Raw genomic sequence first — 23,406 nt, 5'->3', positions numbered from 1 at the left:
CAGAGCCGTTGGCTCCCAGGCCCGCCTCTCCACCGCCTCTCACTTTTCCCAGGGCGGATGCGCCTGCGCTCAGCTGCCTGGGCGGGCTGGGAGGCGCGGGTTGAAAAGTCTCGTTCCAAGTTTGGAGAGAGAGAGAAGAGCGCCTCAGACCTCGGTACCCGCAAGCGGGGAGGAGGCAGGAGAGAAGGACGTAGCGTCTGGGGAGCACCCAGGCTGTAAGACGGAGCTCAGGCTTCGAAAGCTAGAAGTGTGTGACGCGCCTGGGAAAGGCAGGAGCGCTTGCGGTTGGGCTGCTCTTGACTAGCGAGGGGAGTCCGAAGCGGCGGCGAGGGGCGAACGACCCGACGCAAGATGGCGAGTAAAGAGAGTAAGAGGCCCTGCGGGGCGGCGCGCGCCGGGGCGGCGGGGGGCAGCGGGCGCGCGAGGCCGCGGCACGCGCCGGCGAAAGGCGCGAATTGGCGTGAGGAGCAGGGGGCGGGGCCGGGCGCGAGGCTGGGCGCGCGTCTCGAGGGGCCTACGCGGGACGAGGCCGCGCCGCGGAGGGCTCCGAGCACTTCCGGAGCCGGGCTCGGGGCCGCGGGTTGGGCCCCCTCCCCCCCACACCCCTCCGGCGGCGTCGTTCCCTCGGTCCCCGGGCGGAGGCGGCCTCCGCCGCCGGAAAGCGGGCACGGCGGCTCCTTCCACGCGCGCGCGTCGACTGCCTCTGGGTCGCGGCCCTTGTCCGGGGGATTCTGGAACCCGCCGGCTTATGGCTGCCGAGGCGGGCTTCGTGGGAGCCGAGGCCTCTCCTGGTGGGGGATGGAGGGAGCGGGCGGCTGGGTTTCTGCTCCACGTGGATTCGTCTCGCCGGGTGGGTCCGGGAGCCCCTCTACATACGGGTCGTCATCTTGGAACAGGTGCGAACAGCTGGAGCCGGCAAAAACAATTGCGATGTCCGTGTAATTAATTACCCAATTTTGTATGCGCAAGCGGTATTGATTTCAAAGTGCAGAAAATCGGTTTCCTGGTGTTTATATTCTCTCCACGTTCTGGAATAGCAGTTAATTGTTCGTATCCAGATTAGAGGTTAAGGGGAAGAGTAGATAAGGTGTGGCCATCTCGAGGTGACCTCCAGTATCTGTATACAGATTCTGATTCCGCTCTCAGCCACTTAATCGTGTGGGCTTTCTCCAAATTTCAGTGTTTGAAGATACTGTGGAGGAGCGTGTCATCAATGAAGAATATAAAATCTGGAAGAAGAATACACCGTTTCTGTATGACCTGGTTATGACCCATGCTCTTCAGTGGCCAAGTCTTACCGTTCAGTGGCTTCCCGAAGTGACTAAGTAAGGGTTTTTGGCAACTTTTATTTTGCGTGTATTTAATTGTTGTCCCGAATTTTCTAGTTTTTGGCGTATTATATGTAGAACATAAGCATGTAATCAATTTAGCCCTTGGGTGAGGTGCCAGGTGATTTTTATTTCCAAAACTTAAGTGATTTATGGGATGATTTCTGACGTATAAGTGTGGCATTAAAAGGGGAGAGAGAATCTGTTGTGAGGATAATGATATTTGTAGGATGCATCGGATATATTTGACATTTTGGGGGCATAAATATAGAGCAGCATCTCTTTGGGGGCCCGACTAATGGATTTCTTTAAAACTCTATGGGAAAATAGCATATGTGCAGAAAAGTGCACCAATCATAAGCGTATGGCTTGATGAATTTTTACAAAATGAACACGCCCGTGTAACCAGCCCCCAGGATGAATAGATTTTAATTGGTAGAGGAGGAAAGAATTTAGCAGCAGGTCACCAAGGAAAAGGTGTTGTTACTGGCTTATAGTATGGGATACACTTTGAGGTTCCTGTTGGTCTTCATGAAAATATTATTTTCAGCTCTTTCTAAAATTTCTCTGGTAATAATTGCTGACATATATTGAGCGCTTAGAGAAGGGCACAGCTGTAGAGTTTTACGTCCTGCTATTTGGTTTAATACTGACAACAGTACAATAGTTACTTTTTATCATCCTTTTTTAAAAAAACTGATGTGGAAACTAGGGCTGAGATGTTAAATAACAAGCCCAGGATCACCCAGCTGGTAAGTGATGGAGCAGGCTTTCGAACCCAAACCCGGTGGCCCCAGAATTGAGGCAACCTGTACATCAGGTTATCGTTCTCACACAGTTGGACTTTTCCTAGTAGGAACTTGGCCACATACTTTAAAAGTGTATTAAATTTGGGTAGTGTGAGCATTTAACTTAATGAAGATTAATCAAACTAATCTAGAGGAGGGGTTTTTCGACAAATTTAAAAAATAAGAGTAAATTAATATTCTTTATATAGTGACTTCATAATGGCTAGATCCTCCATGTATGAACATTGACTTCCATACAGATAGGGGCTTCCATTGGGCCTCCCCAAAATCTCAACATAAATATACAGATGTGGAAAGAGTAGCCGAGTACTAAATAATGGAGACTTACAAGCATTGACATTTACAACAACTTTGACCATCAAATACTTAAGAGTATTGAGGTTCTGGTTTAGAGCATCCTGTGCATTTGACTTTTTCTGTTTTCTTATTAAGCAGATTTAAAACTTTAACAACTTAATTTACATTCTTTTGAATCTTTTTGACCCACTGTGACAGTAGATGAGAGCAGGGTCTTTAAGGTTAGAGACTTGAGTTTGCATCATGCCCCCTGCTTCTTAGCTTTGTGAATTAGGGCAGGTTGGTAAGTCTCTATCCTCCAGTAGTCTGGTCTGTAAATGGAGGTGCTGATGGTTCTGACTGCCTGCATTTGAGGGCGTGAATAAGACCATGCGTGTTAAAGTGCTGGCGCAGAGTACATACACATTAAGTGGTGACTGATGGTAATTCTCCCACTCTTTCCTATTTAGAAATAATTTGTTAGGATGGAATAACTCTCTTCATTTGTATTTCAATTAAAGACTGCTTACTGAAGTCTTTTTAAAATGTTACCTGTAATGTGTTTTGCATAAAGATTTTGAAGATAAGAGATCTAGGGGAGGAGGGTATAGTTCAAGTGGTAGAGTGCATGTTTAGCATGCAGGAGGTCTTGGGTTCAGTCCCCAGTACCTCCATTAAAAATAAACCTAATTACCCCCCCCCAAAAAAAAACCCCAAATAAAGATAATCTATGTTTTCAGCCCAGATACTGCTTTTATGTTAACACTTAGGAACTTAACAGAAAATACTTTAACTAAATTATGTATTCCATAGTGTCTTTGCATCGAAAGAAGTGGGATCTACTGGTGGGACGTGCAGTGGCTCTGGGAATGCAAGAAAATGCCAGCCAGCCTGCATTCTTGGGTATTGAGAATGGCTGTGTGGTGACTTACAGGGTTCTCTTTAGGGTATGAAGGAACTGAGATTGTTTTGTCACTTTATAGAACAGTAGAAATGTTGGCTACTCTTAATAACCTGGCTTTTTGAGAGCTAGTCCCTACTCAGCCTCATAAGGCAGCCTTCTGCCTCCATATAGCAAGCTTCTGAATGATTACTTGCACTTTCTGAGCTGTTGTCCTCAAATTCAGTTAGGTGATCAGCCAAATAATTGATTTGGCTCTTTAAAATTTTTATTTAGGTATTTCTTAGAAATTATTTTTCAAATCTGCTAGATGATTAAGAAGTTATTTAATGAGAGATGAAATAAACATGTTTAGATGGTCTCTATTTTAAAAGCTTATGTAATCATTCAAATCAAGATGATACAAAACTGCATAGAGTGAAAAATAAGTCCCCCTTCCACATCCTCTATATTCCTAGTTCTCTTACCCAGAACAGAGGCAGTCACTATTTACAATTTCTTACCCATCCTGCCAGCATGAAGAAGTATGTATAGGTATCTTCCCTCCATCTTTTTTTCTGGTAGCAGGTTGTTCACTTGACTTTTTAGTTAGGCATTTATATTGGAGACTGTTTCCTATCAGCATGGTCTTTTTGTTTTAAGGGCTCTGTAGAATTCTGTTAGTGGATTATACAGTAATTTATGTCTCCAATTCCTTACTGATGGGTATTTGTTTTCAATCTTTGACTACTTCAGTCAATGCTACTGAGAATAACTTGGTGATGGTCTGTGATTGTTCAGTGGATTTCTTAGCAGTGGAGTTGAAGTGGTCAAAGGATTCTGGCACTGAAAATGGACAAGGTCTTTTATTATTCATTAATGCTTCTGCAGCCTTAGGTGCATCCAGTATTAGAGAATAGTGTGATATTGATTGGCTCAGAGAAATAGACTATATTTTAATGATGGCAATAAAAAGACTTGTAAAAAGAAAAATCCTTATGATGATCGTGTCAGAGGAAACTGGAATAATTGAATTTTAGAGTCAAAAGGAGTATTTCAGACCCTCCAGTCCATCTTGTGATCATACTCTTTAGAAAAGTCCTATTATGAATTGATGTTTACTTGCAACTTACCTGTTGGTCTTAGTTTTTCTGCTTAACCTCACAGAAAAAAATTATCATTTTCTTCCTTTTATATCAGCCCTAACATTGCTCTGTTGTGCTTCCTTTTAAGTATTCATGTTCTTTTCAAATGGTTCTTGTGAGATGTATTTAAGTTCTCTTTCATTTTAAGCCACTATTCCCTGTAAAGGTTTCATTTTGTCTAAGTCCTCCTAAAGTACATTGCCTAGAGCCTAATTTTTTAGGTGTGGTTTTTCCAGTTAAAAATAAGTGGGTAGGTGCTCACATGTGTTGCCTCCCCCTGCATTTAAGTTCATCTAAGATGGAATTAATTACCTTTTTTCGATAGCCACGTTGTATTCCTGGCCACTGAATATCCATCAACTCAGACCCATGTCTTTTTTCAAATAAGCTGCTATTGCTTAGCCATGACTGTCTTAGTCTTTTGGAGTTTTTGTCTGTTTATTGCTCTTTTTTTACCTTAAGCCAAATCTTGATAAAATTTCACCTAGTATTTTTTAAAACGTTTATTACTAAATTACGTGCCTAGAAGTAACCCCCAAACGTTTTTTTCTAAACCACTGTGTCCTTTGTACAACTGAAATTAAGAAACGGATAAATATTTAACTCATCCGGTGTTGGGGCCCAGACAGAGCCCTACTTCTCAGCCCTCCTCACTGAGGTAGGACCGTGGAACTCAGGTGAAAATTGCTATTCTGGATAATACAGATTGGGAAAGCATTGTTAAACAGACACAAAATCACTGCTTGGATCAGGGTGCCAAGAGGCATCGATGGGTTCTTGAGCCTCAAAATGAGTTTCCACAGACTAGGGTAAAGACACCCCTCCACCATAAAAATGAGAATGCCCATTTTATAAAGTTAAAGCACCATAAAGATAAATAAAGGGTTTTCACATCATGCCATTTGCACTTAAAACCTATTTTTTAGATGAAGAAATTGAAGCCACGGGGGAGTTGTGATTTAAGGAATTGCATATAGTGAATTTTAGTTTGAGCCAGGATTTAAACCCAGTTTTTCTGACTCAACACTTCATTTTTTCCATTCTACTTTGTTGCTTCTTAACTGGAAAACCAGAAACATGTAGTGTATTAAAATGGAAGATTTTTTTTTTAGGTGAGAAGTCATGATTTATGAATACAGGGATCAGTGATGGACTGAATTTGTTAGCAACTGATTTCTTGGAGGATTAGTATGATTTATTTTCTTTCCTAAACAGACCAGAGGGGAAGGATTATGCCCTTCATTGGCTAGTGCTGGGGACTCACACATCTGATGAGCAGAATCATCTCGTGGTTGCTCGAGTCCATATTCCAAACGATGACGCACAGTTTGACGCTTCCCACTGTGACAGTGAGAAGGGTGGTAGGTATACGGTGTATTTCGGTATTTGTGTTCAAGGGAGTATGTCTCTTTATGTTATTAAAACTTTATACTAGTATCTTTTGGCCCAGCAGTTTAACTTCTAGGACTGTGTCCTACAGAACTATTCACCCACATGTGCACAAGGATTTTATAGCAGCATTATTTGCAGCATTGAAAAACTAAGAGTAACCTATACCCCAGTTGTGAGTTCTTAGGAAATTTGTTAAACACATGATGGTATGTTTGAAATGCTGTGCAGCAATTACTAAGAATGAGATAATTCTGAAATTCTTCACATACACAAAGAACGAGATAAATCTGTATGCAATGGTATGGAAAGATGTGTTTCAGATAAATTGAGTAACTGGTATGTGATTATAGTATCTATTTTGGTAAAAGTAAAAACATGTGTTGGTGTACGCATAGAAAATCAGGAGGCATATATACCACAAACAGTTAATAGTGGGGGTTTTTATGGAAGCTGTTGACTCCCATCCCCCAATCCAAATGTACATTCTCCTGTTTTGGTATTCCCACAACCATCCAATTTTGCTGTTTTTGCTTGGAGGACTCACAGAACTCAGTAGCAAATTGTACTCATGAGTTTGTTACAATGAAGAATACCGAACAAAAGCAGCAAGAAAAAGATAATGCATCAGGGAGTCTAGGGAGGGCTGGCACTAGTCTCACCCAGAGCTACACAGGATGTGCTTTCTCTCTGGCAGCAAACAACAGGGGAACGTGTGGAGTATCTCCTTTCCAGGGACACACATTTGAGTGCCAGAGTCTTTCATGGCGGGGGGTGGGGGGGAGGCTGGTTTTGTAGGCACCTCATGCTGGTAACCTTTCATGACAGCTGAAGCTCAGGACCCCAGTAATGAAACCAGGTGCATAGCGTCAGTCTTGATATTTGTGCAGAGCAACCCTGACAAACTGGTACAGCATGGTCTGTTGCTCCAGGTGTACACCACGAAATCATCAACCTGTCAGTGACATAAAGAACATTCTGAGGCCCATGTTCCCGGGAGTTGGTCAAGGGTCAGCCGTGATTCTTGTGTCCCTCAGACTTGCGATGGCTAAGCAACCAGACCTGTTGGGTTAGTGCTTTTTGCACAGCCCAAGTGGTGGAATAGGTATTAACATTTCCCAGTATTTGCTTTAGGGTTTTTTAAAATCAAAAATGAAATACTACTTTATGGCTAAAGTCCTGCCACCCCTGCTCCATTCCTCCCTGCCTTCCTCACCAGAATTCATTGCTGTCCTGAGATTAGTGTGCCATTTTCAACTTTTTGTATTTTTATAGTCATACAGTGGTAAGTATACATAATGTTTTTCAGTTTGCTTTTTTCATTCAATTTGTGTGCATATACCGTGTAAATGTCTAGCTCATTCTTTAACTGCTGTATAGTATTCCTTAATTGTGACTAAACCTCTGTTTATCCTTCTGTCAAGTATTTGGCAATTGGCCTGTGTCTGTGTGGTTTGTTTGCTCTTATGAACAGTGATTCAGTGAACACTCTTTCCATGTCTCCTTGTACACATGTGGGAGAATCAATCTAGTTGAGTGGAATTGCTGAGGTGTGTGGTGTATTCATTGTCAACTTAAAACAATATAAAACTTTTTCCCAAAATGATTTAGTCAGTTTACCACTTCCACAGTTTACACGCCATTACCCTTCAAACCTTATGTGTTATTTCTGTAAATATTGTAATCAGAAAATTTTTAATGGCTTTTAGTCCTGAAGTATGTACTTAATTGGATTTTCAGCTTTAGAATTAGTCTCTGGGCATAATATATGGATATATTAAGTTATTACTCACTTGCCCAGTGTTTTACATTCTAACAAGTTACTGAAATAATTCAAAGTTCAAAGTTAACACCTTCTAAAATTTTCAGTTATGGTAGTTTTAATGGGTACTATCATTAAGAAAGTGATTTTTCAAACTTTTCCTATTGAGTTTGAACAAACAGCCCCATGTGCACAGTAAATCTTACCTGGAAACCCAGTTTTTATTAAAAGGAGAGCTGTTCAGTTTGTTTTAACTAAAGGAATTGGGTAACTTGAATATCTTTGTAGCAGAAGTGGGGAAAAGAACCCTTGGGGTCCAGAGTGGTGGAAGCTTGAAAATAAAACCAAGGGCTTTGGAGCAGGTTCTCAGGAGGTGGAGGTGATAGGATCGGGGCAGGCGGGTGGGGGCTCTGGTCTTAGAAAGACTAAGGCATTTTATTCCATTGACACGATGGGAAGGGAAAGTGCTGAGAGGGAAGTGGGATATTGCATATGTTGTGTGAGAGGAGTTGTGTGAAATAGGATATGAATTTCAGCCACACACAAATAGTAAGCTGTTTTTGCCATAGTGAAGAAGGACTAAATTCTGATATTAAGTCATGGGAGCCAATGTTCATTAAGCATTCGCACATAGCAAGAACTGGCTGAAACTGAGAAATGGCTTACTGCTTTCGATGTGTTTTCGCCAGGCCCCAGCCAGTCTGTTTTACTTGTTACCTGCCTGGCTCCATTAGGCCGTTGAGTTAGTGTTCCTTGACCTGAGACACAGGGTGAGCTAAAAAGGAATGTGCAAAGAAGAAGCAATATAGGTCAGGAAGAGATAACAGTTATAATGTGAAGCCTCCGAACTTTTCAAGTGTCAGCAACACTAATTCAAGTTTTTATCTATGAGTACAGAAAAGAAAATGTTCTTGTTTGCTGTTATCTGCTTAGATGTTCTCTACTTGTATTCTTTCTGCATCATCTTGTTGCTTCTGAGAAGTTATCATACTTTTTATGTGGCTTTGTCACTTCCAAGGTCTTTTAAATAACAATTTAACACTATAGTCATATTCCCACACCAGATAGAGTGGTTAGCCCACTCATTTTAGCTTTGGCACGCCACTAGCAGTTGAAGCAAGTATTCTGGTGGAATCAGTATGTGTGTGTCTGTGTGTCTCTTGGGGTCGAGTGGGGGTTAGTTAGCATGGATTTCTGAGTCAGCATGGATTTCCAATATGAGGATGTTTTTGACGTCAGACTCAAGGAGTGTTCATATTGCTGAGGATGAACCTGTCTTAATGAAACCTAAAATAAGCTGTGAATTCATTTCAACACTTCATATGAGTTGTATTTGAACTAAAAGATTGAAGTCTGTTTATTATGTGGTTATTTGAATTTTGGTGAAAAACTACATCATCCTCACAACTGAAAGAATCTGATTTTTCATTGTTTTAAATCCAGCTGAATTCACTTGCATAAAATAGGTATCAATATTTTTCAATTCAAATGGGCTTTGAGAATAAATTAATTAGAAGTGGCAAGTGAACCCGTATTTTTGTGTTCTCTCTTTCATCCATTTGTGTTGTATTCTGTCAGGTTAAAATCTGTTGGGTTGATTAAACTAAGTGGTGAATTTTAATCTTAAGTATATGTGTTTATTTCTTTCTTCTCACATTAGAATTTGGTGGCTTTGGTTCTGTAACAGGAAAAATTGAATGTGAAATTAAAATTAACCACGAAGGAGAAGTAAACCGTGCTCGTTACATGCCGCAGAATCCTCACATCATTGCTACAAAAACACCATCTTCTGATGTGCTGGTTTTTGACTATACAAAGCACCCTGCTAAACCAGGTATGTAGTAATAAATTCAGACCATGCTTGACCTTTCTTCTTGATTCGGAGTGATAATTGCTTTGAGGTAATTCAAACTAGTATCCTCTAATTTTTAAAGGTTTAAAAATTGTTTCAGGGGTCCCATACCCACCCTCAAGTTCGATGATCTGACAGAAGGACTTCACAGCAAGTTACACTCCTGGCTAAGGTTTATTAAGCAAAAGATACAGAGCAGAAACAGAAGGGAAAAGATACACATCAGGCAGAGTCCAGAAAGGTCAGGCATAGACTCTTCCTTCACTGGGGCCACAAAAAATGTGCTTTCTCTCTAGCTGCAAACCACAGGAGCATGAATGTCTCTGTCTAGGGAAGCCCATTTGAGTCTCAACGTCTCGGGTTTTTAATGGCGGTCTGGTTACATAGGCACATCCTGCTCTTTGACTAGCTTTGGTAAGGGAAACTCAGGACCCCAACAGTGGAGCCAGATACGTCATAAATCTTGCTCAACAATCCTTCAAGTTTCGACAAGCTACTACAACATGCCCCACTGCTCTGGGCGTACATAGCTTCATCAGATGGCGACATGAAGAAATTTGTGAGGGTCACATTCCCAGGGGTTGGCTAGGTCACTCATGGTTGCAGGCTACCCTGGAGACATACATGGACTGAGCAGCCAGACCTGCTTTGTTAATTTTTGCCTCGCAAAAATATTTTAATAAATCAACTTGGGGGTGGAATAGGTTGTCACCATGTAAATTTGTAGGATAGCTATAGTTTTCAGTATTTTGTGTTAGAACTTAGTATCGGTTTTGCAAAGGAATCAGTCATCTTTATGGTCATGAAACCTGGTTTGCATTGAGTACTTGAAATGAAGAACAGAACAGCTTTTCAAGGTGGCTGTGAGTCATACCAAGTCCTTGTTTGTGTGCAGTGCTTTTCCAGGCATTATAATGAATGTTACAGCTCATTCAGTTAGGAATGAGAATTTGCTCTTACCAGTTCTAATAAACCAAAAATCACCTAGTAGTTAACCTATTTCTTTACTTTTTTCTTCTTTTTTTTTTTTTAGACCCAAGTGGAGAATGTAATCCTGATCTTAGGTTAAGAGGCCACCAAAAAGAAGGCTATGGTCTGTCCTGGAATTCTAATTTGAGTGGACATCTCCTAAGTGCATCTGACGACCATGTGAGAAACCTGTTCTTCCTAAGCTACCCATGTACTGAGCGTTAAAGTCTGTGTCATGGACAGCTCTGCTCTGAAGGAGAGTAATAGATGAAAGGTTTTCTAAGATAACACTGCTAGTTATTGTGATAACATTTCAACAGCATTTAGAGCGATGGTTATCACACTGCCCTTTGGGAGCCTTAGGATTCCGCAGAGCTCTTTTGAAGCAGCCTTAGATTGGAGGGAATGTGGGCAAAAGGTGTCCCATTATTTAAAAGTGGCCCTCTGTAATGGAAACTCTATGAAGTGTTTGGGAGGCCTGATGAAGTTACATTTTAGTTTAGGTTTTGTTTTGTTTTGTTTCTGGTTTTGGTTTTTTTAAACTGTTTTTTAAGTGTACAATTTAGTAGGGTTTAGTATATTCACAGTTTGTACAACCATCGCCACTATCTAATTTTAAAACATTTTCACCAAATGTCACAGAAGGTAACTCCATACCTATTAAGCAGTCACTCACTCCTTCTCCTCCAGCTCTTGGCAACCACTAGTTTACTTTCTATCTCTATAGATTTATTTATTCTTGATATTTCATATAAATGGAATCATATAGTATGTGGCTTTTTGTGTCTAGTTGCTTTCACTTAACATAATGTTTTCAAAGTTCATCCATGTTAAACTGTATGTTAGTACTTCATCTCTTTTTATGGCTGAATAACATTTCATTATATAGATATACTACAATTTATTTGTTTAAGTTGGTGGACATTTGAGTTGTTTCCACTTTGGGGCTATTTTGAATGTTGTTACTGTGAACATTTTTGTACAAGTTTTTGTGTGGATGTACGTTTTCATTTCTCTTGGGTAGTTACCTAGGAGTGAAATTATTGAGTCATATGATCACTCGATATTTAACTGTTTGAAGAAGTGCCAGCTGTTTTCCAAAGCAGCTGCACCACTCCACATTCCCAGGGTTCCAGTTTCTCCATGTCCTAATCGACACTTGTTATTGTCTGTATTATCGGCATTCTAGTGGGTATGAAGTGGTACCTCATGGTTATGATTTATAATGATGACTAATGATGTTGAGCATCTTTTCATGTACTTACTGGTCATTTCTATATCACCTTTGGAAAAATTTGTATTGAAATCCTTTGTCCATTTTTAATTTTGTTTTTTATTGTTGAGTTATAAGCATTGTTTATATATTTTACATACAAGTCCTTTATCAGATACACAATTTTTAAAAATTTTCTCCCATTCTTTGGATTGTCTTTTCACTTTTTAAATTTCTTTTGCATCACAAAAGTTTAAAATTTTGAGTCCAGTTTATGTATTTTTTAAATGACATTTTTTTGATATCATCTAAGAAATCATTACATAATCCAGCATCACAAAGATTTACACCTATGTTTTTTCTAAGAATTTTATAGTTTTAGCTCTTATATTTAGGTCTTTGATCCATTTTGATATAGTATGAGGTAGGGGTCCACCTTCATTCTGTTTGTGGATATCCAGCTTTCCCAGCACTCTTTATTGAAAAGATTCATCTTTCCCTATTGAGTTGCCTTGGTATCTTTAATATAAATTGTTTTAACAATTAAAAGTACCACGCAAATGCAAAGTGATCTTGTTAATTATGGATCGGTGCTTGTAGCATTCTTGCCACTAACAGCCTTATATTTTCTTTCATGAATTCCATACTGTAAGCAAAAAGTGTTTGGTATGATTCCCAAGCACAAGCTGAGAGTAGGCTTCTGGAGCTTTGGAAAGCTCATGTAATTTGGCCACAGTTAGCATTTTATGTCAGCTTTATGAGAGCAGGTTCCTTGCCACCTTCCTTGGTATGTCCCTGCACCTAGAACAGGGCCTGTCATATCGTGTAGATCTTTATATTTCTGTTTGTCATAATTTCTGTTAAGCTTTTTGAAATAATTGAGAGTAAATTTTTTTTACTTTATTTTTTCAATTTTGGGCAGGGTAATTAGGTTTACTTTTTTTTTTTAGAGTAAGTACTGGAAATTGAACCGAGGATCTTTTGTATGCTAAGCATGTGCTCTACCACTTGAGCTATACTCTCCCCCCCAACAAGAGTAGATATGACTCAGTCAAGATTCTTCAGTTGCAAGCAACCAAAACCAACTTCTGATTTTGTTAAATAATTTTTTCTACTTTTTTTGTAAATTTAAAATGTTCACAATTTTTATTTTTAACTTCTAAAGATAATCTTCAGGTAAATATACTGAGTGATCGTTTTTTAAAAAAAAATCTTTATTTTTATTTTTTAAAGTAAATTTATACCCCCTTTTCTATTCCTCCCACCCTCCAGCCCTGGCAACCACCAATCTGTTCTTTGTATCTGTAAACTTGGTTTTGTTGTTTTTTGCTTTTAAAATCTCTATGTGAGAGGGAGATCATATGGTATTTGTCTTTCTCTGTCTAACTTACTTCATTTAGCATAATGCCCTTAAAGTTCATTTGTGTTGTCACAAATGACAAGATTTCATCTTTTTAATGGCTGAGTAGTATTCCATTGCATATATATACCACATCTTCTTTATCCATTCATACAGTGAACACTGAGGTTGTTTCTGTATCTTCACTATTATAAATAATGCCAGAGTGAACTTGGGGTTGCATATATCTTTTTGAGTTAGTGTTTTTGCTTTTTTCACATAAATATCCAAGTGGGATTGCCAGATTATATGGTAGTTCTATTTTTAATTTTTTGCAGAACCCCCATAACTCTTATCCATAGTGGCTTCAAAGGTGACTGCAGCTGATTTAAATAGAAAAGGAGCTTACTGGAAGGGGATTAGGTAGGGCAGTTCACAGAATTGCTGTGATGGCTAGAAAATGGCCTGGAAGAGAGGAGAGGCCAGATATTTGACTCAAATCAGGCCGGTAAGGATGTCACTCTTGCCACTCCTGGAATGTTGATGTAACACACACCCCTCCCCCAATCAGAACAGATTCTTCTTTGTTGCTAGTCACAATTTGAAGACCTGGTGAAATGATAGAGCCCAGGTCAAGTTCTTGCATCCATGCTGCAGGGGAGCTGGGAAGCGGGCGTCTACCTCGGTTCTCTGAAAGGAAGCTTTCTTCCGTTTCCCTCGGAGTGGACATAGGAGAGTCCTAAGCAGGGAGGATGGGTTATACTCAGGAACTTAATTACTAGTACTTTTTGAAGACACCAGTTTGGGAGTTGTTAGTCATAATTAATAGTTCACGTTTCTGAAGGGCTCTGCATGTGCCATGCATCTTGATAATGTTCCCAGGATCCTTCTGAGGTGAGGAGCAGGGGAGGATGGCAGGAGTTTCCCACATTACTTTCTCTTCTGTGCATGTAAATTGTGCGTCTGAGTGTGTAATGTCAACAGACTAAGGGCCCATGTGTATTATGTAAAATTGTTTTTTATTACTGGAAAATAGGTTGATTACAGAAACCTTTTCAGATAAGAAAGCGATTTAAAAAGAGATGAAGCCCATACTAGTGTCAGTGGAATTAGTATGAATATATCTTAATGGAATTACGTCTTACTTTAAACCACTGAGATGAGAATCATTGCCCTATAGCTTACAGTATTTTTTTCAGAGAAGTTTAAGACTTTCCTCAACATTTTTTGTGATAAGATGTCAAGAAGAGACTTAGCTCCCAGAGCCTGCAGATCTGTAATCTTTGAGGTCTGGGCAGGCCCCATGGCCTTTCAGGTGGCCTTATGGAGGTTCCTAGGTCCTCCACCTGTTGCACCTCCTGATGCCTCAGTGGTTTCTGCCATGGAGGGAGAGAGGCTTGTCCAAAGGCTTTTGCTTTTTAAGAGGCACGTCTTAGTGTTAATTCTCAGTCTCCCAACATAGTGTGAATTTTTAAGATGTGCATTTCTATTCAGTAGGTAATGACCACCAGGCTCTTAGTGTTGGGTTGTGTAATTTAGATGAATTTTAGATACTTGACTGAATGTATGTGGGTGGAAACTTGCCTGCCACCATGCTCAGTCTTCTGTCCCCATTACAGTGCGTCTCCCTTGCCCTCCACATCTCAGATCATGGAAGCTACACCCATACACACTGTGCAGCTTCAGTCTTGTTTATATTTCCTCTCCCTCATGTTTATTTCTAACTTCTGTGTAAGTTTGTTTTTAGTTAGGTTGTTTTAAATAAGATGTTAGAATTTAAGTTCAGTCTCTTATAACTCTCAATTGTTTGTTCCTTCTTCAGACTGTCTGTCTGTGGGATATAAATGCAGGACCAAAGGAAGGCAAAATTGTGGATGCTAAAGCGATTTTTACCGGCCACTCAGCTGTTGTAGAGGATGTGGCCTGGCACCTGCTGCATGAGTCATTGTTTGGATCTGTTGCTGATGATCAGAAACTCATGATGTAAGGTGGAAAATTCAGTGGGATTTTGTTATATGGGTGTCCTGAATGACCATCAGTGATTGTGGTGGCCTTTGGTTTGATTTCTTTCTTTTTTTTAAATTATGTCTTAGCCTTTAGAAAAAGAAAAAACAACTTTAGTGACGTATAATTGATATATAATAAACTGCAAGTAGGTATGGCCTTTTTACATAAAAGTTACTGTGTTATATAAATGAACACCACTTTGTATTTAGAAAAAGAGAGAAAATCGGGTATGTAAACATGAAGAAACATGCTTGGGTAGTGGTACATAGTAAAATTAGGATCAGGGTGGCTTCCATTGAATTTGAGGGAGGGGAATGATTGCGTTGGGCATAGCCGTGGGGCTTCATTCAACCACCTGAAATGCTTTTTATGTCGTAAAGAAACTAATACCTGAGGCAAACAAAGCAAAATACTGATACTTGACAAAGCTAGTCAAATTGTTAACGTTATTCTCCATGTATTTGTGTATGCTTGAACTAGTGTGTAATTCAGACAGGAACCTAATGAACAAGAAAGCAGGAATAGCCCTAACTTGCTTTCCACAGGTTTAGCGCATGTCGCTTAGTGGTTGGAAGCCTGACTCAGCACCCCTGCGTGGTTGGTGTCTCCCAAGGGGCGAGCATAGCGAGAAAACAGAGGCGTAGAGTGGTGCTGTCGTGAGTGCCAGCCTGTGAGGGAGAGGCTGGCGAGGGCTGCGTGGCCTGCCTGTGTGCTGTGTGCCTTGTGCCTTTGTGTTTTAGATGGGACACCAGGTCCAACACCACCTCCAAGCCGAGCCACCTGGTTGATGCGCACACTGCCGAGGTCAATTGCCTGTCGTTCAATCCCTACAGCGAGTTCATTCTCGCAACTGGCTCTGCAGATAAGGTTTCTCAGTTTTTGCATATTTGGTGTTTAAGAACCCACTTGTACTACAATTGGGTATTTTAAAATTTTTATGTGAAGTATAGAAACGAATTCCTTTTTATTTATTTTTCCTTCAGACTGTAGCTCTGTGGGATCTGCGTAATTTAAAATTGAAACTCCATACCTTCGAATCTCATAAAGATGAAATTTTCCAGGTATGTGTCAGTTTTCTGGTATCTCTGTCAGATTTTTGGTAACTTTTTGGTAGGGAGAAATCAAATTTTTTCCTTTTATATGGTGGGTGTGAGATGTGTGTTTTTCCTTTAAAGCTTCTATTGTATAAGTTAACTAGTGGGAAATAGCTTGGAGCTTTTTGAGCTTGGAGCTATTTTTGTTTGTTTTGTGGGGGGTGGTAATTAGGTTTACTTATTATTTTTAGAGGAGGTACTGGGGATTGAACCCAGGACCTCATGAATGCTAAGCATGTGCTCTACCACTTGAGCTATACCTTCCCCTCTTTGAGCTTGGAGCTTTTTGAGAGGTTTGATAGTTCAGAAATTGAAGGAAAAACCTTACAAAACAGGATCACCTTAAAAAGTGAAATACAAGGATTCTTCCTTTAAGCTGTGCCAGCCTCGTGGGTCCTCTAGTGAAAAAATACCTTGTATATGATTTAAAATAGAGCTTTGCATAGGCTAAGATACAGTTCACTGAAAAATTTAAAAGCTTCTTGGGATGGTTTTGGGGCTGAATGAGTTTATGGGGATGCCTAGCTAAGTAAGTTCCCCTGTGTTGGGGAGTACAATTTCCCTGGGGCAGGCTAAGGAAATGGACCATTTAAGAGCACCTGAAAGGACAGGACAAGGAGGGATGGGGGCTTGTAGGTTGAGGAGAGGATGCAGAACATGAGATTTTAAAATATCAGGGATTAGAACAATAGCCACAATCTGAGGGATGGATGATTCTTGACATTTTCAAATATGTATTGCTAGGTCCACTGGTCTCCACATAACGAAACTATTCTGGCTTCAAGTGGTACTGATCGTCGCCTGAATGTGTGGGATTTAAGGTAACTCAGTCTGGTGACAAGAAATTGCATAAATATGCTAATCTTGTAGATGATGTAATAATTCATAAACTAGAAGTGCAATTTGCTAATCCCAGTTTAATCAGTCTAAAATTAATTTTAAGTACCTTCCTAAAGAGTCTTTGTTCCATAAAGTAGAAGTGAATCAGCAAATGGATTGTTTAAAAAAAAAACTGCACATGTGAGTTTTTTCTCTTGATAATCAAGCCTAAAGTTGGAGTAGGGGTGTGTGTGTTTTAACATCCAAATTGATGGTATTGAAAACATTCTTGCTATAGGAAGGGGTGGAGACATCAGTTATTCATGTCTCATTGGATCTCACGTACCCTGAAGAACTAGTCTTTCTCAGTTTTTCTACCATTTGCTCTCCTGTGCTTTCATTGATTTTGCAGATAGGAGCTCTGCTGTGGGCTGTGTAACTGCTGGGGATGAACTTGGGAACAGTATAAGCACAGCCCATGCTGTCAGAGAGCTTAAGTTCTTTTGGAGGCTCATTGTATATAGAGTTCCTCCCAATTCTTAAAGTTCCTTGACCTGAGAGTTGCCATTCTAATAAGTTCAGACTCCTTTGCCCTTTTTTATTTTTTTGAGTCTTTAGAGCCATTAATAATGTTGCTCAGTTATATATACACATGTCTATAAGATGTGGTTATCTTAAGTTTAAATCATTAAATTACCAAAGGTAACTTATTTCCTACCTTTGTTAAATGTATTGCTTTGAAGTGGACTCAGTTTTTCAGTCAGGGCTGCCTTAATCACAGAGACAGTAGACCCATTTTCAATGTATGGAACAGAGACTACAGAGTAAAATGCTTGTTTTGTAGAACTTCTAAACATCAACTGTTTCATGTTCTTATGGAACAAACTGGCCCTGATAGATGCTTGAAAATGTAGAGAATCTTTAAGGCAGACATTTGAGTATACTCTTCTATTTGAAAACAATTTTAGCAGTAAAATTAGAAACCTAAAGCAAAAACCATTGTGGTATATAAAGTGGTGTAGCAAGGTTTGAGTCTCATGTTCTGGCAACTGAATTGTCCTTAAAGGTGCCAATAATAAATTTGCAGGCATTGTGTGATTTCTTCTTAAAACTCATTCGTGACTTGCTTACTATTAAAATAATACATTAGGTAAAATTATAGATTAAAATGGTCAGTGTTAGTGATTGTACTCCTGACAATGGGAGGAGAAATGTAATTGTCTACCAGACTGGTGTGTTTGGTTTGTTTGACTAGTTTTATGGGAAAGAAAACGTATCAGTTGGAAGGTTGTGTATTTTGGCTGTTGGTTCAGCTTTATTACTAGCAAAGTCCATCTGTGAGCTAGATACCAGATACTGTGGGCTGATATTGGTGTGTAACTTGAGTGATTTCACTGTTAGAACTGCCGGCAAATTCTACAAATTGAAGTTTTTGAGATAAGAAAAAATTAAAACTTAACCTTTCCTTTGCTTATACATTCCATAGTTATTAAAGTTCTTCTGTTACATCTTTAGACAGAGCTATAGTACTGATGTGTAATTATATCTCACTCCTGGAATGAAGAAGGCTTTGATTAAGAGTGAAGTGTAACTATATGTAAAATAGATAAACAACAAGTTTATACTGTATAGCACAGGCAACTATGTTCACTATCTTGTAGTAACCTATAATGAAAAAGACTATGAAAACGAATATATGTCTGTTCCTATATGACTGAAGCATTATGCTGTACACCAAGAATCGACACAGCATTGTAAACTGACTATACTTCAATAAAAAATAAATTTAAAAAAGTGAAATATAGGGGCTGGGCATCAGTTCTTCAGTAGATATTTTATATACTTTTTACCTTTTAATTTTAATGCAGGAAATAGTTGAAATGTTGAATGAATGTTAAGTTAGTATTTATTATTAACAGTTTCTGTTTTGCAGCTTCAGTTATGAACAGCTCTTGCTATTTCCAGAAAATAAATACCCTACCTTCCCACCAAATAACTAATATAACAACTCTTAACTGATAACAGTATGGAAATAAGTTGTGGGGGTTTTTTTATTGAATTATAGTCAGTTTACAATGTTGTGTCAATTTCTGGTGTAGTGCACAATTTTTCAGTCATACATGAATATGCATATATTCATTTTCACCATGAGCTACCACAAGATCTTGTGTATGTTTCCCTGTGCTACACAGTATAAACTTGTTTATCTATTCTATACATACCTGTCAGTATCTACAAATTTCGAACTCCCAGTCTGTCCCCTCCCCTCTGGCAACCACAAGTTTGTGTTCTATGTCTATGAGTCTGTTTCTCTTTCAGGAAATAAGTTGTTTTTAAAGTGTGTGTGTGGTTTTTTTTTTTTTAAATAAGAATGTATTTTTTTTAATGGGGGTACTGGAGATCAAAGCCAGGACCTTGTGGGTACTAGGCATGTGCTCTACCACTGAGCTATACTTGCCCCGCCCCAAAGTGTGTGTTTTAAGATGTGAGTCCTGGGCTGATGCTGGCTTTACAAACTTTCTTTCTTCAAGAATTGTGTTCTTTTTTTATAGCAAAATTGGAGAAGAACAATCAGCAGAAGATGCAGAAGATGGGCCTCCAGAACTCCTGGTATATATTGGCTTTCTTATGCAAGATGAAATGTCAGATGCAGTTTGGACTGTTTGTCATTGCTTCATGTATCTGGAAATCAAGAACCTCGAATTCTAGCTCTTGAAGATGATTTCAAATTGGAGGTCTTGGAGGTTATTGTGATAGGGTTTTGACATCTATTGAAAATAGTAAATAGAGCCCAGTAGGTTTTTATGAATGTTTCTCTAAGAATAATCTAGGCTCCTGGAAAATAGTCTATAATAATGTCTCACGGATTTGCAGTTAGAATGCTTCTGAGGGTTTGGGGAGGGGGGCATTGATACTCAATTAGCAATACTGAACACTTTCTAATGTGGAAAACTTTTAATAACTTGATAATTTTTAAGTTCCCTGCCCAGAAAAATAAATGCTTTCTTGATCTTGTTGATGCCAACAGTATCCACCATCTTCCTCCCATTCCTAACCGAACTACCTTGGCATCTCCTCAGCCTCTTGAAGGTTTACATGGTGGTATCTGTCCTGTTCATCCTCATCCTTCCTGTCTGACTCCTTCATTGTACACTTCAAGTCACTTTATGGAGCATTACCAGACTTAGTAATGGTTCTTTGTCCTCATTCTGAATTCTCCATTTGTCACCACCAGTCACTTGGCAGATCATCACTTATTCCTCTGTAACGTGTGTTTAACTCTTAGGCCAGTGCTAATTTTTGGTATACTGGAGCTTGCCCACCACCTTTAAAAAGTAAAGGCCCTTGAGGGTGAGCCCTACACACAGAAGATGCTCACCAAGTCCTACATAGTGTGGACATCTGAGACCCCCTTAATCCTTGTCCAGCACGTTGCTATGCCCAACACCACTGGCCTGTGGCAGACATACCAGCAGGTTCAGTGTTAATACCACTGCTGCTTACAGTATCTCTCAGTAAGCTGCTGCCTTGGACAGATGACAGCATCTAAATGGTGGATTATATATTGGGTGACTTAATCTGAAAAGTCTCTTTTGTGATTCAGGGCTTCATAAATTTTAAGTATTTTTTAGCTAAGGTGTTGCTACTGCAGCTATTTTTGTCCAGCTATTACTTTTTTTTAAAACTTTGATAACACCTTTATTGAGATGTAATTTACCCACAATTCACTGTTTAAACACTTCAGTGGTTTTTAGTATATTCATAGAGTTGTACAACCATCACCACAAATCAATTTTTGAACATTTTTGTCCCTTTACCAAGAAACTCCACACTCTTTAGCTGTCACCTCCCAATCTTTTGCTAGCCTCTGGCCACCAATAATCTACTTTCTGTCTCTCTAGATTTGCCTGTTCCAGACATTTCATATAAAAGAAACCATACAACATGTAAACTTTTTGTGATTGATTCTAGCACTTAGCTGGAAACCTTGAAAACAGGCTATTTTTTGATATTGCAGGGAGAAGAGAGTGTGTATATTATATTTGTATATTATACCTCTGTAACAGTTTAATGGCCCTTGAGAAAATTCACTAGGATTTGGCTTTATTTTCGTGAGAGTCTGAAATCAAGGGACATTTACATATAGTAAACTGGATACTATTAATAATTATAACAGTAGCTTGATTTGATGACTCCTGTATATATTCTAAGCCAGTGGTCTGAAAGTATTTTCACTTGTGTCCCCCTTACAACTATTTTTAAAAGCTGTTTATCCCATCTCACATTTTTAAACTGATAAAATTACTAGGTAAAGTAGTTACCTTGTATATTAACCTAATTGGCAAAGAGACAGACCTCTCATTGTCAAACTAGAGTCAAATCAGACTTGTTAGGAAGGTGTGACTTGCCAGTTCATAACAAGGTACTCATATTGTCCTTGAGAGTTGATTCTTCTGAACCTTAATTGTGAGATAAATAAGGCTCAGTGCCTTCCTGGGATGTTGGCTGTTGCAGGAAGTAAGACTGCTCCCTTCAGCATTTCTTAGATCTCTGTTTAGCCCTTAAGGGGGACTTTCTGGAGTCCCTGGGGGTCCTCCCTCCCTCTCCTTGCCTTGGAGAGATTGAGGATGACTGAGAGGTATGCCTTTCCTTCAGTAAGGGGGAGAGGGGCTCTGTCACTGGGCCACAGAAGAACCAGGAGACTACTCAGGCCAGCTTTTGGAAGGAGTATGTAACCTGACATTGAGATTTACTGCCTTGAATATTTGTATGTAACTGTATATTTCATAACCTTGCTGAATTCATGTTAATTGTATTAGCTATGGCAATGGCACTGTGGTCTTGCAGGAAAATGGCCTTATTTTAGGCAATGCAAGCTGAAATATTCAGGGGTGAGGTGTTCTATCCACAACATTGCTGCGGCTCGGCTGGTGTTGTCTGTGTAAGAGAAAGCACATTAACAAAATATGAGTATTGGGGGAATCCAGGTGAAGGTCATCCAGGCATTCATTGGACCAACCTACCACCTCTTCTGAGGGTTTGGAAATTGGCAAAAAAAAAAAGTGGTAGAGGGCTAGATTATTAAGTTGGTACCACCCTCCATCCAAACTGCAGGACAGCGACCCCCAGTTGCAAGACTGATGCTCTGAAGACTATTAACATAAAATGAGATGAACCCAAGGCTTTTTTGTTCTTATTAACAGTTTATTCATGGAGGACACACTGCCAAGATATCAGATTTTAGCTGGAATCCCAATGAGCCTTGGGTCATTTGCTCAGTGTCTGAGGATAACATCATGCAGATATGGCAAATGGTGAGCTAAAATGTTTATTTTTCCTCAATGACTATCTTATAGAGACTTTACTAATGATATAATGTAATAGAAATATTTGAAATACTTAGGTGCATATTGTATCAAACATTTATAGAAACAAGTCTTAAAAGACTTTTCCATTTTAACAAGTCTTTAGTTGATGCTGCATCTGTTGGGTCGGGAGAAGTCTGTGTACGTGTGCTCCGATTTTCATGATTGTTACACTCTTCAGCTGGGCTCTTGAAGGCATCAGTGCTCCGTGTCTACTGTCTGTCATAGGCATGAAGGAAGTATACAGGAGGGAAGTGTCACTGCGGTCACATGGTACTGAATTCCCTGTTGAGCACTAAGCACTTACGTGTCTGAGGCGCCATTGACCAGCCCTTTCGTAAATTTCGGGGCTATTGTCCCCTTTAAACGATGTTTGAAATATTTTTGGAAATCACCTTTTATGCATAATTGAAATAAACTGGTACATGTGCAGTGAGGTATGTATGTGGAATTGGACGCTGGCAAGTAATTTTTGAGAACACTGCCTAGCCTTTCCTCATTAATTTTATTAAAGTCTTCAAGGGAAAAATACAAAGGAAACTACAAAATAATTACTCTAAAATGTATCCATATTTAATTTGCAACATTAAATCACACTGACCAGTGACTCTTAAAATCTGGATAGAACTATTAAATGCAATTTTTAGATAACCATGTGAAAAAACTGGGGAGTTTTACCTCTGATCTTATTTGGTTGTTATCTCCAGGCTGAAAATATTTACAATGATGAAGAGTCAGATGTCACAGCGTCGGAACTGGAGGGGCAAGGATCTTAAACCCAAAGTACGAGAAACGTTTCTGTTGAATGTAATGCTACACAAAAGCTTGGTTTATCAAGCGCCAAAAAGGCATTGTATAGTAGAGTCTAAGTGGGGTGGCGTATGGCGTTCTTTACCTTCTGATCCTAGCACTTTCAAGTGAGCTATTGCGTACTGTATCATATTGTAGCTTTTAGGGAAGAAAGGAATGTTGCTTAAGAAAGATCATCAGCGTTGTTTTAAAATACAAGTAGCAGGGTACTGCCTTTGATTCAAGTATTTTAAGTCCTCGTTTTCTCAGACTAAGTGCTTGCTGTGCGCAAATACGCAAGAATAACTTTTACACTTTTTCCCTCCAACACTTCTTGATTGGCTTTGCAGAAATAAAGTTTTAAAATAA

The 23,406-nt window shown here is 39.5% G+C and overlaps 1 protein-coding gene across 2 annotated transcripts; it reads left to right on the top strand.

Annotated features, from left to right (window-relative positions):
• Nucleotides 1–36: 36 nt before the first annotated feature.
• On the top strand, nucleotides 37–23,406 carry RBBP7 (RB binding protein 7, chromatin remodeling factor). Of its 2 annotated transcripts, none has more exons than XM_010954538.3 (12): nucleotides 37–367; nucleotides 1,181–1,325; nucleotides 5,654–5,799; nucleotides 9,277–9,423; nucleotides 10,475–10,590; nucleotides 14,785–14,945; nucleotides 15,710–15,836; nucleotides 15,953–16,030; nucleotides 16,808–16,884; nucleotides 19,435–19,492; nucleotides 22,087–22,197; nucleotides 22,956–23,406. In XM_010954538.3, exons 1-12 carry the CDS (start codon nucleotides 352–354, stop codon nucleotides 23,022–23,024), a joined length of 1,251 nt encoding a protein of 416 aa, XP_010952840.1. In that variant the 5' UTR covers nucleotides 37–351; the 3' UTR covers nucleotides 23,025–23,406. The 2 variants fall into 2 exon arrangements, with proteins under 2 accessions (XP_010952840.1, XP_010952839.1); XM_010954537.3 differs by having other exon boundaries at nucleotides 39–367; nucleotides 9,250–9,423.

The sequence above is a fragment of the Camelus bactrianus genome, chromosome X (genome assembly GCF_048773025.1).
Source record: "Camelus bactrianus isolate YW-2024 breed Bactrian camel chromosome X, ASM4877302v1, whole genome shotgun sequence".
Classification (NCBI taxonomy): Eukaryota; Metazoa; Chordata; class Mammalia; order Artiodactyla; family Camelidae; genus Camelus; species Camelus bactrianus.
The sequence above is the reverse complement of the archived record's forward strand: the minus strand, read 5'-3'. Positions and strand labels throughout refer to the sequence as shown.